Source organism: Ambystoma mexicanum, chromosome 10, assembly GCF_040938575.1.
Source record: "Ambystoma mexicanum isolate Mex_15411 chromosome 10, UKY_AmexF1_1, whole genome shotgun sequence".
Classification (NCBI taxonomy): domain Eukaryota; kingdom Metazoa; phylum Chordata; class Amphibia; order Caudata; family Ambystomatidae; genus Ambystoma; species Ambystoma mexicanum.
Window position 1 is genome coordinate 151994879 of NC_090932.1, and position 17631 is coordinate 152012509.

The following is a 17631-nucleotide window of genomic DNA, read 5'->3' on the forward strand; positions in this document are numbered from 1 at the left end:
GTACCTATCCACCAGCCTTTCATTCTCCCGTGATTGAAGACTGGCTGCTCTCCCAAAGCAACCAATAAAGAGAATTTGGTTTATCTTTTGCTTGGAATCCTGTGTATCTTTAGGATAGATGATTTGACACTGTCAACAGACATGTTCTTTACGCCCGTACCTACAGTGTTGGAAGACTTGCATAATGCCAATATTAGTACTGTAAGAATGTTTCAGTGCTGGCTGAGAAATACTTTCAGGCTTGACTCCCAAATATGTTACCAGAAGTGCTATTGTTAAATGGTTACATTGTGTCTGTGCCCTTTCTATGCTTGGTCACAGTACACCTTCGCCTACAGAACACTTGGTGGGGGAGAGGGGCCTTCAGGGCAACATCAAAATAACACACAACTCCTTACATAAGGAACCTCATTCAAACAAACATATACACAGTTTTCTTAAACAAAACCTTGGTGCAGACAACTGCTGTAATGATCTCTCTGCCAGGACACCCAGCAAGTGCTTGTAGCAGCAGGTCAGGTGATTTCTCCTTACCCCTCTCTGCATAGGAATCTTGCAGACAGCATTGTGACCCTGCCTCCAGCCTGAAAACGGGCAGAAAGGGAGGTGTGTACCCTACAGACCAGATTTTCCAGTTCATTTAGCAACATCGAGTCCCCCCAATGCCTTTACAGAGCTGTGCATACATTTGGGAATGGGCATCTGGTGTCTAACCCTAGCCCATGCACAACAAAGTGCACCCGCTTAGGTACACCAGTCTAGTCATTTGCAAAGAATCTAAATCTATTTTGATTCTTAGTAAATGTAAAAGCTGTATTTGCATTATGAAGCAAGTGAAGGTACTTGCTCAGTGATGCAGCTGAAATCAACATTTTCTTCTGTTGCCTGGGACCCTGAGGGCGCTGCAAAAATGGAGGGATGGTACCAAGCAGCCCGGGCCGGTAATCCACGCCTCGTCCATTGTGGAATGGGTTGGTGTAAAGTGCCTACTACAGTTAAGGGAAGCACAGACACTACTCGCTCTCTCCCTTGACCTTCTCTCAGCACCTTTTAACATGCCTGAGCATCATGGGTAGCTTACTGGGCTCAGCTATTCCACCAACTACCTACCTCGACCAAACGTGCTGTTAAGGATTTCAATCAAGCGACACACACCTTGGTTTCAGTCTAGTATGTAGCGCACAATTGAAATGCTTTTCTCCCTATTTTATGCAGATTCAATTTTGAGATGGTACACCACTCATATTGCACCCCCTTTCAAATACCCCGGGTCACAATGGACCATGAACCAGACTGGTTGGTAAAATGCAATATTTATTAATTTATTTTAAAATTCAAAAGAAATCATACCGTTTTTAATAGGGGGCAGAAATCACCAATGGGGTGATAATTCCAATGAAAATGTGAGCAATGCACTAGGTTTAACCTTCTAGTGGAAAATATACACAGCACAGCGTAATAGGGGTACTTTTTGGTTTAGGAAAGATAGCACCCAAGTTGGGATTTCCCCCTGCAATATTCCCTCACCCTACAAATAAGGAATAAGAAACAGGAAAGAGAATCCAAATCTGACCTTCCCTCCCCAAATAAGACAGAAAAAACGGATTTTAAACCCCTTGCAATGTTATGAAATGACACTCGGAAATGGACAAATAAATAATGAATGTCTGTTAAAACCCTGAAGCAAATATAATTCCTCACTAAAGAAACAATGCAAAGACACTAAAAATCACAAATAATGGATGACCAAAAGCATACAGTTTGAAAATGAGTGGAATGTTTAAAACAGATTGCAGCAAAATGACACATGTAAAAGTTGCATTTCTTTCAATTCCCTCCTTAAATTACCTGAATGTTTTTTAATAAAAACAGGTGAAATACACTGATTTGGAGTTTTTGGGCTTGGGGTTAGAGGTATATCACAGGGACAATATGGAAGTGAAAGTAAGTCTCTAGCTGTTAAATTGGAGGAGTTATGCAAGGTATAAAAAGGTGCGCTTTGAGTAAAATGAACCCGTGAAATAGGAAAGGAAATCAGTTGTGACAAGAACAGTTTTACTTTAAACTAGAGTATTCAGGCTAGGCCACCAAAGATGGACACAGTAAGATCCAAGGTTGATTCGCGAGTTCAACCCTCTCACCCCAGCGCCCAACGCTGGCGGAAACCAGTCCGATCACTCGAAATAGGACAAATGGCATAGGATTACACAAGACAAAATAGAAAAGAGAAATGGCAGATAATTCTGACAGTTTTACAAGTTATCAGGATAAGGATAGGATGACTTGGAGAGTGTGATAAAGGAACAAGGCAATACAAGGTATACTATGGGTTTCTATGGGGTGGTAATCTATACTGGCAGTCCACTTTTAGTTTTGGGATTTTTGGACCGTCAACGGTTCTGGTCACTACACGGCAGCACGCCTGGCAAACTGCTGGGCAGTTCTGGTCACCGGATGGCAAGGACAGGAATGGCAACTCTGGTCACTGGATACTAAAGGTCAGTTGGATGGCAGCGGGCATGCAGTTAGTGGGGAGCAAGCCAAGCTGGTTCAGGATGCAGAAGGTACCACAGCTTTCCCCTTTTTAATGGGAGATGAGTGGGTTTTCAGAATTGAGGCCTTGTTGGGAATAGGATCAGCACTGCTTGGGTTTTGCAGTGGGCCCTGGAGTAGAGTCAGCAATGCTTTGGCCTTGTAGTTGAGGTCTGGAATCTGGATGATGAATGGAACAGGAACCCAGCGCAAGAACTTACGGAAGAGTGTGTGTGTGTAAAGAGTCTTGTCGGGGACTATTATATATAATGCTTAGTGACATCATCAAAGTATATGGCTGGGCAGGTTCTGCTAAACACGCCTCTACCAACTCGATAGGGCAATCAATGTTGGCTGCCTCCCCTAGGATGTGACTCAGTTTAGGGGTTGTACTTTTATGAGGTGAAAAAACTGCCCACAGACCTTTTTGCCAAACATCATAACAGAATTTAGACATTTGTACAGTTGTGGCATATTAGCCAATGACATGAGCAGGTTACAAATTTTATGCAGAACATTCCACTCCAACTCTGAACTCTGTGAGACATTGTTTCGCTCCTCTGATACATTTTGGTAATTTTGAGTATGAAAGATTCTGCCTAAAATTCCATGACTTTATACAAATGTGTGGTTTATCATAAGGGATGCAAGTATAAAAATGTGCATTTGCAACATGGATGCTTTTCTTATAATCCCGATTCTTTGCCATTTCTATTCCGAAGGTGTCAGTGACTTCTACATTGTCTCAAATTATAAACACATAATCACTTTTAAACTGCGAGATTTTTACAAAGTCTTGCTTCAAAGATAAAAGTCTTTAAAGTTAATTTATAAAATAGTCTTTGGAAGCAAATGGCAGTCCTTTGTCCTGCACTGGACCATTTTGTTTTCTTTTTCAGCTACCACCAACTGTTACTTCCCCCACAGGGAGGATGGGTTTTTCCAGCTTGATTGAATGTTTATTGCCCTTTATCCACTTTGCACTTTGATGTCCCAGAATTTCTATTGAAAGAGGCCCCTGCCCAGACTGAAGACTGATTAGTATGTGAAGTTTCCTTGTCCTGGTCAGTCACAGTTTTTCAACCTAGCAATTATCACTTTTGTGTCCTGGAAGTTTATGGTGGCTCCCTTCCTTGGGGGAAGCCTTAGCTCTGCCAACTAGAATAACTTGTTTTTGGAAGCTTACAAAATCTAGCCAAGTAAGTTTAAAACCTTTTTTATTTTCTTTTATTTGATCCTGAATCCAAAAAAACAAGCCTGTGGAATAAAAATAGCTCATATGTGTTTGCCAGCAGCCAACCCCTTCTCATTGCTAGGCACAGACAAGCTTTCATTCAACATATTACTTTTCCTTTAAAACAGGCATTTAATTTTATTTGGTTTGCAAAGCCACATGTGATGAAAACAGCTAGCATTTCCTTTCAAATTCAATTTTGGCATCTGACTTCCCAATATTGTTTTGCAGCCATAGTTCGTTTCTTGTACACAACAGTCTGTACAAGGCAAAGGTCTTCTGGAATGGACATGTGCACAGAGCTATGATTTCTTTTGAAGAGTTAATTCCTTTGATACTTTGTAGCACAAAATAAAGTGTTTCCCATGCACGGCAGAAAGTGAAGTTTCTTGTTGATTTTTCATAGTTGTTTTGGCAGGGCCTGTCATTAAGGAATCATGCTTGGTTTTGCTGAAGAGCAATGAGATATACTGGGCATGGCAGGGACTTATTGATCACAGTGGTTTCAGAAAGAACACCTGGAATTGGCGCCAAAGCAGCATTTTTTAAAGGTGAAAAAGTTTCCTTTTCAATGGGGATTTTGGGGTTTGCAGCAAAGCAACGTTGCTTTTTCACTTTCTTCCTTTTGTATATGTCAGAACACACTAGCACGCTCTCTGTGTGTTCCCTGGTTCCATCCTGCCTGATGTGTGTTTGGCAGTACGGTGCAGCCGTTTTTTGTTGTTGCTGCAAAACGCAGTTTTGAGGCCATGGCACTCACAGGAGCCAGCGCCGCCATTTTGCTGCATCTGCACAAATGCAGCTTGGTGATGTGGAGAAATACTGTTGAGTGGGTCAATATATCCCACAGCGCACACATGTTATAATCTTTTCTCACAATCTTTCCCATACCTTGGACTACGGTCCCCCGAGGTCTGTTCCCCCTCTCCCACTGTTAGGGAGAATTCTCAGAAATGTGCTAATTCCCTTCTCCTTAGAGACCCCCCATCTCCTTTTGCTGGACTTAAGGACTTTTAATTTTTAACCTGGAGAGGGTGAGACCTTTTTCCAACTCTCATGTATTTTCCTGTGATTTGGACTTTGCGTTTCTTTTGACTTTTGAGTCTGACGAACTCCATAGGCATCATCTTTACATTGTGTCACACAGCACCTTCAGTGCAGTGACACAGAGAAGTCGCTTAGATTTCCCAAAGGTTTAAAGACCTTCTCTTGGTTAAACTGCTGTTTCCAAGAGCAGTGAAGGGAAATTGACTGTACTTACATTTGTAACTTTCTAGACCCAGCACACACTATTTTACAATGGAGTGCTGGAGGGGTTACTTAGAATCCCCTTTGTCTAGTTTCTCATGTAACATTTTTATGTTACCCTTTCTACAATTAATGGCTGGTGGCTGTGATTTACTTTTTCCTACCATTGTGTGTTTTTACAGCGGGCTGCAATTGCAGCTGCAGTAAGACACCCATGGGTGCCCATTTTGTCAAAATGTCCGGGTCGTCTTTTTTCACCATTTGTTGTTGTAAAGGTCCTTCTTGAGATTTACTCTGTACGTCAAACCAGGTTCGGTCCCTTTGTTCATTTTGTCTTTGGTGGGATTCACTGGTGAAGCCTGCCTCTGGCTCCAGCATGTCTAACAGGGGCAGGAAGTGAGGGAGGTACCCAAAACTCCCTGTGCTTAATCCCCTTGGTTACAGGAATGCACCCAAAAGGTGATTGGCCGGCTGGAGGACAGCCACCCTGTTGTGTGAGTGACAGCTAGGCTGCAAATGAATGGGAGAAACCTGCATAAAAGGCGAGGATTTTTGCTTGGAAGGCAGAGTCGACCACTGGATGAAGGAATCCAAAGAAGAACCTGGAAGAGACGGTTGCTGCAACTCCTGGACCATTGGTTTGCCCGGTGAAGCCCGGCTGCATTGCTGAAGCTCGCAATTCGCCTCGACTAGAGAAGCCCTGCAACGGACGACTTCCCCCTTGGGTTGGTGGGACCAATCAACCCCAAAGCGAACTTGTCTGGACATCCTTTCGGAGCTGGCTGTACTTCCATTGCTGCTGCAGGAAGAGTGCCAGGGAGAGGAACACCAGATTGAGTGCATCGCTTGTAAGTCGGACCCGAGCTACAGGAAGATACTCTGCACTCCCATGAAGCAGGACTGGCCAAGCCTGAGCCACCTCGACAGAGTTCTGGACCAAAGATGCGAGGAAAGTCCATAAAGGTATCCGAGAACCGCAGTGGTGCTGTTTGCGAGATCCGCGAGGAGCTGAAACCGCAAAGTGCCGCTGATCTGAAGTTTGCCCATTGCTGCCGCCAACCTTCCATTCGTAGTGCATGAGTCCCAGATGTCGTCCCTCTTGTCCCCACGACTGAGGCCCAGAAACACAGAATCTGCCGACCTACACAGGAACAGGAGCCATCCGAGTCCAATTTTCTTCAAACCAAAGGTACTGTAAAACTAAGGGGACTTACCTCTTGTTGTGTAGCCTTGCTAGTTCTCAGTTGGGACTTTTCTTGGTTGTTTTGCAGAGTTGCTTGCAGCGTTGTCCCTCACAAGCCTCCCAGCTTGTGGCCCTACAGTGATTTCATTTTCTGCAAAGACTTCTAACACTTTGTGCAAGACTTTTACTTGCCTACCAGACGTGATTCAGTTCACCTAGACTTTTTGCTCAATTAACATTGATTGTCCTGGCTCCCTGAAAAACTCTTCTTACCTCTGACTTTGTGCTTTACCTTTCCCCCAGGAAAGGGTTAATTTACTTTGCATTGGAGAGTTCAAAAAGTACCTACCTGTTTAAGAATATTTGTTAACCATGGTTTCATTCCCTCCTCTTTTCCTTTTGACACTAAACCTCAGTATTGCTCTAAATGTACCAGTGGTATATCAAATGTCCACAGTGCCTTGTTATTTAAGTCACTCCAGGGTGTAGGAAGTGTCTGTTTGCCATCCCCAATGGGTATCTACTAATTTATTGAAACTGATTGTGTGTAGTTTTGAAGCATTATTTGTGTGTTGCATATATTTGCTCCCTCTAAAGAAGGCATATTCAACTGACTGTTAAATTAATAAATAATTGTTTAATCAAGAAACCTTGAGTGTAAGTGTTTATTTGGATACTTGTCACTGTGAATCTCTGTGTGATAACCCTACACCTCACATTGACCCCTCTTGAGATAAGCCTGGCTGCTCAGTCACTCTAGCAACTTGTGTAGTATATGCTTATATCAAAGGTTGCGTTAACTATTGCCAAGAGGACAGGGCTGATACAGTCTCCCACAGGGTACTGCATACAAACTTGCCTAACACACCCCACCAAGCGTGTGAGGTCATACTAATGGGATAAAGGCGCTATACAAATAACAAACTACTACTACGTAATTCAGCTATACCCAGAGGAATCTTCCTAATAGCAGAGCATGCGTCCTGAATGTGCTACAAAAAAGCAGAGGCATTAACTCCCACATTTAACGCCATTTTGAATGGGAAATCAACAGACCATTCTGTATTGATTTGACTGGAAGAATCCAAAGCAGCTGTCTTGGCAACAAATGTAAATGCCAAGATGTTGCTTTCAAGCTACCGCAGCAGGGTCCTTTTAAAAGACTGGACAAGTAAATATGCTGTTTTTCCTTTATTTTGTTTACTTAGAACATGTTTCATGAACACAAAAGAATCAGAATTATATTATTCTAAAAATCACACGATTCACTCCTTTACCACTCATCAGGAGCAGCTTCCCTTTGACCTGCAGCTTTGTGCTTAGAAGTGTTGCAGACAGCTAAGGTGGCGATGGGGGTTCCATGTGTTAATATTCCCGCAAAAATATCGCAATACAAAAATATTGCCATATTTTTGCAGCAATATTGAGGCATGGACCCTGCGGGGGACACCCCCGCAACCCCTGCATTATTTTTAAATGTGCCGGGGACACCCACGCTCACACAAATTATCCCCCCCAAAAATATCGCCTACGGCGTTCCAGACGACCATATATACGACAATATTTTTGGTGGGGATAATATGTAGGGATATCGCGATGGGTGTAATATAAAAGCTTTTTAACATTCATTATGCATACACATGCAGCTGTTTCGAATGTGTGCACTGGTTTATACGTTTTAAATATGGTCTCATGTTGGTCCCCTGTGTATGTAAATTCTGAATAAGGGCCAAGGGCGTATGATTACCAGAGTCATCCTAAAGATAAAATATATCTTTCCCTTTTGTACTTGCTGCCATCCAAACTCTACACACTTAATACATGTTGGGAAAAGTGATCATTGGACAGCACACAGTAACAACAAAAATCAATAACAGTGATAATAGTGATAAGTTAAACAAGTGATTGATGGAACACTTCATCATGACCACTCACCTCGCTCCGGGCACCTTACATTCTATAGTTTTTACATCCTGAAGCAATGAGCGACTTTCACCAGACTAAAAATGCAATTAAAAAACCAACTGCTTAATACTAATTTGGACAAAATGTCCTTCTTTAGAAGAAACAAGTAAAATAATGTAGTTATCCCTACGTGCTGAAAACTAATCTCTGTATATCGTTTCATTTTTGTTGCAGGTTGCTTCTGAAGATCTAGCAATAGACTGCCGTCTTGGTCAGAAAGAAGGGCGACCATTTGCAGGGGTTACAGCATGTATGGACTTCTGTGCACATGCTCACAAAGATCAACATAATTTATATAATGGATGCACAGTGGTAAGAAGACATTTGTTTTACATTTAAATCCATTGTTTTCAAAAAAGTCTAATCACTATCACCACATGAATTAGTTGATGAATTAAAGCAACATTTGGTAGTTCTGGATTGGCATCTGTAGCTACCTGTTTTTTCTGGTTTCTTTGAAAAATAAAAAAATCTCTGACATTATCAAAAAAGAAATGATAGCTCTAGTGGGATTGTTTGGTGGGGAAGTGCTGGCTGAACAGTCCCCTTATGACATTCTTTACACATGTATTTGTTTTTGGTATTCATGGAGCGATCAATGTCCGATTTGCACATGCAGCCCAAATCCCCACGTTTCAGCTCATTGAACGTGAGAACTAGCAATAGGTAGGTTTTTGTGTTCAGCAATGGTATAGAACATTGGTCCAGATAGATGGTGTAAGATGTCCTCTCTTTAATTGAAAGGAAGTGAAGGAGTTGAGTGTATTTTGACCAAGCCTTGGAAGACCAAGGATTAGCATGGACTGCATGTTCAGCTCAGGTTGTTTTGCTAGAGGATGAATGGAGGTTTCTCCAGCATGGGGTCTGGCATGGATTCACATGCTCATGAATATTCCCCGTCGTCAAGCCGGGAATCCTCGGTAAAGAAAAAATCAGTATCAGTTTTGTTTCTGATCTGCCTTTCTCAGTAGTAACCAATCACTGGTCTCTGGGTCATACTGCCCCTAGCCAATGACTGCCCTCTCCCTAAGCCCCGCCTCTGGCAGCCATCCTCAGATTTGTACCGCACGCTCAAGTGTTGGGAGTCCTCGTGTTTAGCTCTCAAGCTTTTGCAGCGTTTTCGTGCTTTTTTCATAGAGAATTTCTAATTTTTCGGTCAAATAGAGCCTCAAGCTCCACCGTCTCTACATCCGATTAACGGGGATCCGTGTCGGATTTTTCTACGCTCCTCAAGGGTGAAGATTTCGTCGCGTTACGCTTCTTGGAGGAGTCCAGTAGTTTCTGCCGCCTACCCGAACATGGCCCAGGAGAAAGGAAGCTCGACGCCCGGAAAGCTGTTCATGGTTTGCCCTGGATGCCAGCTGCAGAATGTGTTCAAGGAGAACGAGCAGTCAAAATGTCTCTACTGCCTTCATGAGGACAAAACGCACGTGGAGAAGGACTGTGCGTTTTGCAGTAACATGTCGGAACGGACCATCGGGGACCGACACCTTCGTCTCTCCAACTGGCTGGAAGGAAAGAGCCTGTTAGGTGAGAAGAAGAAGAAGTCTGAGCGGTCTTCTAAGTCCTGTGAGGGCGCCCCAGCGACGGGGGCCCAACAGAAGGCAAAGCACTGCAAGTCCGCGGGCACCGGGAGCGCCGAATGGTCGGGCTCCTCGGCTGCCAGGCAGGGCGCATCCTCTCCAGCGCCATCAACCACGAGCCAATGCTCTGGCTCAGGGAAGAGGAAGGCCGAGAACCCGGTGAAGCTTCTGGAGAGGCCCCAGTCGAGCTCGAAGGATCCGGCCGAGGGGGAGCGAGGCGGTGACCCTCCCCCCAAGGTGAAGGCCACAGGCCCACATAAGGTGGTAAAAAGCTTGATTCACCCGGCCAAGGCCTCTATCGAGGAAGTCGCGGCAGCCCTGGCGCAGCCTGTGGAGGCAACCTCGGGGCCCAGAGTCTCCCTGCCTCCGCGAAGGGAAGCCTCTTTCAGACCCATCAAAAAGACCCCCGTGAAGACCCCAGCGGAAAAAGAGGGGGGGGGGGGCGGTGGCCATTTTGGACACGGACACAGCATCCAAGGAGGAGCTGGTAGAAGTCTTAGAGGGCCTCGAAGAGGCCCGTTCTCAACGGAAGGGATCCCGACAAAGGTGACGACGAGAGCGACGGCGCACCGGCGAGGGTCCTAGTCACCCGTCGCTCCCGTCGCTTCCAGAGCCGCAGGACAACTTGGCGGCCATTTTGTTGGCAATACAATCCTTATGTTCGGAGATAAGGACGAGATTGCCCTTACCACTGACGGAGGAACCGGAACCAGGCTCGACAGAGGAGCCAGAGCCAGGCCCGGCGGGAAGCCCCCCCAAACAAGAGAAGACGGATCCATCCAGCCCCGCCTTTTCAGCCCTCGCGGCCTACTCAACCTTTGCCCACGTCTCCCCCCCCCCCCTCTCCCTGGGGATGACACGGGAACGTACACGGCCACGACGGGTACCGACGACGGGACGGAGCTCCTCGCCCCCAGCCTGGGCCTCCCCGCCCGACGAGATCGGATCTTTCCATGGGATGATAGCCATGGGCATCCAAGCTTTTTCGGCTCTGTCCCAAAGAGAAGAAGGAAGGTTTCCTTTACCAACGACGCGAGGCCAAGAGGAAAGCAGTCCTCGCCGTGCCTCTGCTGGATGACATCTGGGACGAGGGTCTCACCTTCCTCAAGAACCCGTCTACGACACCTGCCAAGAGGGATCGGTACGAGAAGAAGTACCGGGTCCCCGATGCGGCCCCTTTGTGCCTTAGGGCACAACCGACCCCTGACTCGGTCATCTCAGCGGCAGCCAAGAAGAAAGCGGGGGGGGGGCATCGGCCTCAACGTCAGCTTCCCCGCTGGACGCTGAAGGAAAGAAGCTGGACGCAATGGGACGAGTTATCTCATCGGCGGCAACAACGATTAAGGCGGCCAACGCCCTCGCGTTCATGGCCCGCTAGGACAGGGAGTTATGGTACAAGATCGCCCCCCTGTTGGACTTGCTACTGGACGACAAGAGGGCCGAGGCCCGGGAGATCTTGCAAGAAGGCGAAGTGGCGTCGGACCACCCCATTACGGTGGCAACGGACATTGCCGACACCGGTTTCTGCCAGCTAGGCAATGGCGTTTGCCTTAGACGACGAGGGTGGCTCAAGGCGACGGATTTCTGCCAAGATGTACAAGCCAAGGTTTTGGACATGCCGTTCGACGGGAACAATCTCTTTGGGAAAACAGTGGATGAGTCCCTCCAAGCCATCAAGGCGGACACGGAGACAGCTAAGGCCCTAGGCGTTCTCCGGCAACGAAGGCCGTCCTTTCGGAGCACCGGAGGCAAGCAGGGTGCCGCCAAGGGATTCGGCGGTGGCTCCTCTACGTACCACCAAGCGGCCCGCACCCCGCCGCCGTCCTCGCCAGGGAGGCCAAGGGGGCAAGGTGTCCTCCAAGCAAGATTGAACCGACCGTGGTGTCGGGCCCTCACCGAAGCACCCCGGTGGGAGGCCGGCTGGCGAAGTTCGTCAGCATGTGGGAGTCCATCTCCACCGACCGTTGGGTGCTGGACGCCCAGGCCCAGGGGCACGCCCTCGAATTTCTAAAAAAGTGCCCCCGCATTCCACCCGTGGCCAGGAAGGAAAATCACGTCCCTCAACTGCTATTGGAGGTAAGGGCGATGCTCAAAAAAGGTGCCATCGAGCTCGTCCCAAAGAGGCTCCGGGGCTCCGGAGTATACTCAAGGTACTTCCTTGTGAAAAAGAAGACATGAGGATGGCGACCCATCCTGGACCTGTAACGACTGAACAAGTACATCAAGGCACAGAAGTTCCGGATGGTCACCCTACAGCACGTGCTGGGACAGCTGGAGGAGGGCGATTGCCTGTCGTCGTTGGATTTGGAGGATGCATGCTTTCACATCCCCATTTCAAAAGGACACCGAAAGTTCCTCAGGTTCGTGGTCCAAGGGCGGCACTACCAGTTCAAGGCACTCCCGTTCGGACTGAAATCGGCACCCAGGGTTTTCACCAAGTGCCTCGCTCCAGTGGCGGCGCGGCTGCTCCTACAGGGGATCCACGTCTACCCCTACCTAGACAATAGGATCATCTGCGCAAGGACAAGGGAGCTCGCCGTGGAACACACAGCGAAGACCGTCCAGCTACTCACGGATCTGGGGTTCTCTATCAACTTCCCCAAGTCCCACCTGGTCCCCTCACAAGTCGCACTGTTTCTGGGAGCCAAGCTCGACACAGTGGCGCGTCTGGCCTCACCGCCAGAGGAAAGGACAATGCCATCCTGGGAAAGGTGCAGCGTCTGCTGGCCATGGACGTGGCCAAGGTGAGGTCCATCAAGTCCCTCCTCGGGATGATGTCCTCCTGCATATATCTCGTGCGCCTGTGCAGGCTTTGGATGCGCCCTCTACAGGAGTTCCTCGACGTCCGCTGGATACAAGCAAAGGGCAGCTTCAAAGACAGGATCCCCCTCAACGAGACCTCGTTTGACTCCCGGAGGAGAAGCCGCTCCGCATCAACATCCTGGCGCTCCGGGCAGTGTTCTGGGCCCTTAGGTCCTTTCTCCCGTCCCTCAAGGGCAAGGTTGTGAGGATCCTTACCGACAACACCACCACATTGTTTTACATACGGAAGCAGGGCGGAACCAGGTCCCCAGCCCTATCCAAGGAAGCCCGGGATCTGTGGCATTGGGGCGTTGCTCAAGGGATGTTTCTGGTGCTGTTTCATCTGGCAGGGATAAAAAACACCATCGCCGACTCACTCAGCAGAGAGCTGCGCTCGTGCCACGAGTGGGAACTATGCCAGGACCAAGTGGACCAACTCTTTCAGCAATGGGGCAAACCCGAGATCGACCTGTTTGCGACAAACTCCAAGTGCCAGAGGTTCGCCAGCAGGTTTCCCCAACCGAGGAGCATGGGCAATGCTTTCTCTTTCCCCTGGGACAGCATGTTCCTATATGCGTTCCCTCTGTTGCCGTTGCTGCTCCGACTCGTCAACCAGCTCAAGAAGTCCCGGTGCAGGATGATCCCCGTCGCACCGGCGTGGCCAAGACAGATCTGGTTCCAGGACCTTCTGGACTTGTCAGCGTCCCCACCAGTCAAGCTGTCGGCGGATGCAGATCTTCTCTCGAGAGAAGGAGGCGCCATTCTTCATCACGACCCAGAGTCGCTGAACTTGCAGGCTTGGCTCCTGCAGCACTAGAGTTTGGAGGGTACGATATCCCTGCCGACTGCAGAGAGGTTCTTGCGAAGGCCAGGGCGTCCTCAACTCTCCAGTGCTACGGACATAAGTGGAAGAGGTTCTCTATCTGGTGCCGGGCACAGAAGATTAACCCTCTGCGGATTACATCCCCTCAAGTATTGCCGTACCTACTGTCGCTAACCAAAGCTGGACTATCTCACGCTTCAATCAAGATACACCTGCCAACGATTTCCCGATACACCAGGACTACAGGGCGGTCATCCCTGTGGTCTCATCGCCTGATTAAGGAATTTATGAAAGGACTGTTTCGATCATTCCTGCCAGTGAAGGCACCAGCCCCGGCGTGGGAGCTCAACGTGGTGCTGACCAGGCTCATGGGTCCGCCATTCGAGCTGTTGCATTCGGCCCCGTTGAAGCTTCTGTCGCGGAAAACAGCGTTCCTGGTGGCCATCACCTCCGCACGACGCGTGGGAGAGATCCAGGCGATATCCTGCAAGCCTCCATAACTGACCTTTCACGATATGAGGGTAGTGCTGAGGACTCGCCCCTCCCTCATGCCCAAGGTGCCGTCGGACTTCCATCTGAACGAGCCCTTGGTGTTACCAGTTTTCTTCCCGTCGCCTTCGTCGCCGGCTGAACTTTGCACTCGCTGGATGTAGCAAGAGCGCTGAAGTTCTACGTGGACCGAACAAAGAGTTTTCGGAGGACATCACAGCTGTTTGTGAAATTTGGACCTGTGTACCAAGGGAAGGCTCTCTCGAAGGCTTCCATTTCCAGATGGCTCTCCGGCTGCATCATGCACTGTCATCGGTTGGCAAACCAACCGTTGCGCGGCTGTCCGAGAGTCCATTCCACCAGAGCTATCGCTGCTACCACGACGTTCTTGTCTGGTGTGCCCCTGCTGGACATCTGCAGGGCTGCTACGTGGAGGTCGACGCACACCTTCACAAGATTCTACTGCGTCGACCGGGATTCCAGGGAGGAGTCCAGGGTCGGCCAAGCAGTGCTGCGCAACCTGTTCGCATAAGGTGAGCCTGGTGAGGAGGTAAGAAATGCTTAATGCTTAATGTTGAGTTTTGATGTAATGCTTAATGTTGAGCCTTTGTCACTTCCCGTGGTTGTGCATGTGTGTACTGCTATGTATTCTTATATTCATGAGCATGTGAATCCATGCCAGACCCCATGCTGGAGAAGGAACAAGTTAATTACCTGTAACTGTTGTTCTCCAGCATGGGTCTGGCATGGATTCACATGCGAACCCTCCCCCCTACCCCTCTGCTGCTCTTCACGTGGTCATTCTGAGGATGGCTGCCAGAGGCGGGCTTAGGGAGAGGGCAGTCATTGGCTGGGGGCAGTATGACCCAGAGACCAGTGATTGGTTACTAGTAGAAAGACAGATCAGAAACTAAACTGATACCGATTTTTTCTTTACCGAGGATTCCCAACCTGACGACGGGGAATATTCATGAGCATGTGAATCCATGCCAGACCCATGTTGGAGAACAACAGTTACAGGTAAGTAACTTGTTCCTTAGCTACTGTAGTGTAAAAACCCAGAGGGTGTTGCACTGCTTATACCCGGGGGGATCCCTTACTCAGGTGGCAAGGGCAAGGCCATCGCCTTTGGATCCAGACCCTGGCGGTGGACAAGTGTGGGAGGATCACCTGGGTGAGCGGCCCTCGCGGAGTGGGGTAGGAACGCCCGATGGCGAGACATGGTACCCCCCCTTCCAAATACCCCTGTCCCATCCTATTTATTTTTAAGCTATTCCAACTTCCTCAATTCTCCCTCCACCCTTCTTACACAAACACTGAACTGAGGAAGAGGAGGTCTGAGACTGAAAGGAGTACCACCCATGCAATACATTGGACATGTCCCACTAATAAAATCAGGCAGGGTCACATACACCCGGTAAGTATTAAGTCTCCACACATTGTTAAAAGGTGGAACACTGAGACACGCCCTAAGCAAGATGAGGCACGAGAAGGAGCAGTTCTTCTGGGGCGACGGACAACCAGGTGGAGCAGAGCGACAGGCTGAGGGACTGAACCGAGGTACAGAGAAACTGTGGATGCCCCAACGAGAGATCGTTAACTCCGAAGGGCCTTGAAGGTTACGCAAAGAAGCCCAGCCAGAGAGAAGAGACACACTGTTTTTTGTGTTTAAAGTATACCAGCCACCCTCCCGGGTGAACGGCAGAGTTAGAGAGGTGTAGTGACAATTGTGCTATCAGCCTTGACTTTAGGATCAAAGCCACGAGAAAGACGAAAATGAATTAACACAGCCGGTGAGTTGATGAAAGCAATGAAAGTCCGGTCTGTGTTAAATTAAACTTGACGGTAACAGTATCTGACGAATGAAATTTGCGCGTGTGCCGATAAGAAGCGACAGAAAGCAAAGCATTGTATAGAACTATAAATTAAAGATACAAAGTAACAGAGTGGTCTGGCGAAAGAAGATTGCCCAATTGAAAGTCTCTGTTAAATGTCTGATGCCGTCAAAGCGGGCGGGAAGTGAAAGATGCAAGGTTTGAACTGTTAGGTTTGATCTTGGCAGAGGGAAACCTGGATGTGCGAAATATCTTTGAACTTTGAAATAAGTACTGTGCTCGAAATTACATTTACCATTTACCAAGAGGCCTTGGTGTAGGAGAAAAAATGTGACGGTTGAGGTCGAAGTGGTCATGCCGAGGTAAGAGCAAAAGCCTTGCAGTTTCGAAAGTCTTCGACAGCGGAAGGAAAGTGAAAGAAGGCTTGAGCCCAGCTGTTAGGCAAGATTGTATGCAGTACCCTGTGGGAGACTGCACCAGCCTTGTCCTCTTGCAAAAGGGACCTAACCTTTGCTATAAGTCTGTACTACACAAGTTGGTAGAGTGACTGAGCAGCCAGGTGTATCTCAAGAGGGGTCAATGTGAGCTGTAGGGTTGCAACATAGTTTCACAGTGACAAGTGTCCAAATAAAACTTATACTCAAGGTTTCTTGATTAAACAATTATTTTTTAATTTAACAGTCAGTTTGAATAAGCCTTCTTTAGAAGGGAGCAAATATGTAACATTTACACTACACTTCAAAATACACACCCTAATTTTCAATAAATCAGTAGATACCCTTTTGGGATGGCACACAGACACTTCCTAAACCCTCAGGTGACTTAAATAACTAGGACACTGTGGGCATTGATATATCACTGTTACATTTAGAGCAATACTGAGTTTGGTGTCAAAAAGGGAAAGGTTAGAGGAAGAAACAATGGTTAACAAGTTTCTCAAACAGGTAAGCACTTTTGAACCCCCCCCCCCTCCAACCCCTCTCCCCCAATGCAATGTAGAGTAACCCTTTCCCAGCTATACATGTAAAGCATGAATGCCATTTTGGAGGGACAGATCAAAACACAAAGTCAGAGGTTAGAAGAGTCTGTCAGGGAGCCAGGACAGCCAATGTCAATCGAGCAAAGTCTAGGGGAACTGAAGTTCTTCTTGAAGGCAAGTAAAAGGTCTTGCACAATGTTCTAGAGAGTTTTGGTTGAAAAAGAAATCACTGTTGGGGCCACAAGCTTGGAGTCTTGTGAAAGGCAGAGCTGCAAGCAACTCTACAAAAGGCAGTTAATGCAAGTCTCAACTGAGAGCAAGCAAACTATGCAGCAAGAGGTAAGTACCCCTTAGTTCACAGTGCTTTAGGTCTGAAGAAATTGGTTCCAGCTGGCTTCTGTTCCTGTTGTTGTATGGCAGATCCTGTTGTTCCTGGGCCTCAGTCGTAGGGACAAAAGGGAGGACGCCTGGGGACTCCTGCACTATGGTTCGAAGGTTGGCGGCAGCAATGGGCAAAGTTCAGATCAGCGGCACTTCATGGTTTCAGCTTCTCGCGAATACTGCCACCGCGTTCTCGATATCTTGTGGGCTTTCCTTGCTTCTGGGTTCCAGCACTCTGTTGAGGTGGCTCAGGCTTGCTTAGTCATGCTTCGAAGGAGTCTGGAGGATCTTCCTAGAGCTCGGGTCTGACTTAAAAACGATGCACTTGATTCTGGTGTTCCTCTTTCTGGCACTTGGTTCCTGCAGCAGCAATGGAAGCACAGCCAGCTTCGAGAGGATTTCCAGATGAGTTCGTCTTGGGGTTGATTGGTCCCACCAACCCAAGGGGAGAAGTCGTCCTTTGCAGGGCTTCTCCAGTCGAGGTGAATTCGGAGCGTCAGCACTGCACCAGGGCTTCACCGGGCAAACTAACGGTCCAGGAGTTGCAGCAAGCGTCTCTTCCAAGTTTTTCTTCGGA

The 17631-nt window shown here is 48.0% G+C and overlaps 1 protein-coding gene across 2 annotated transcripts in view; it reads left to right on the plus strand.

Moving 5' to 3' along the window:
- The window catches only part of TET3 (tet methylcytosine dioxygenase 3), a 1124040-nt gene that overhangs the window by 881437 nt on the left and 224972 nt on the right, over nt 1-17631 (plus strand). For both annotated transcript variants that reach the window (XM_069617646.1, XM_069617647.1), the window contains one exon: nt 8337-8474. In XM_069617646.1, coding sequence (XP_069473747.1) covers nt 8337-8474 — 138 coding nt within the window. The remainder of the gene's footprint in view (nt 1-8336; nt 8475-17631) is intronic.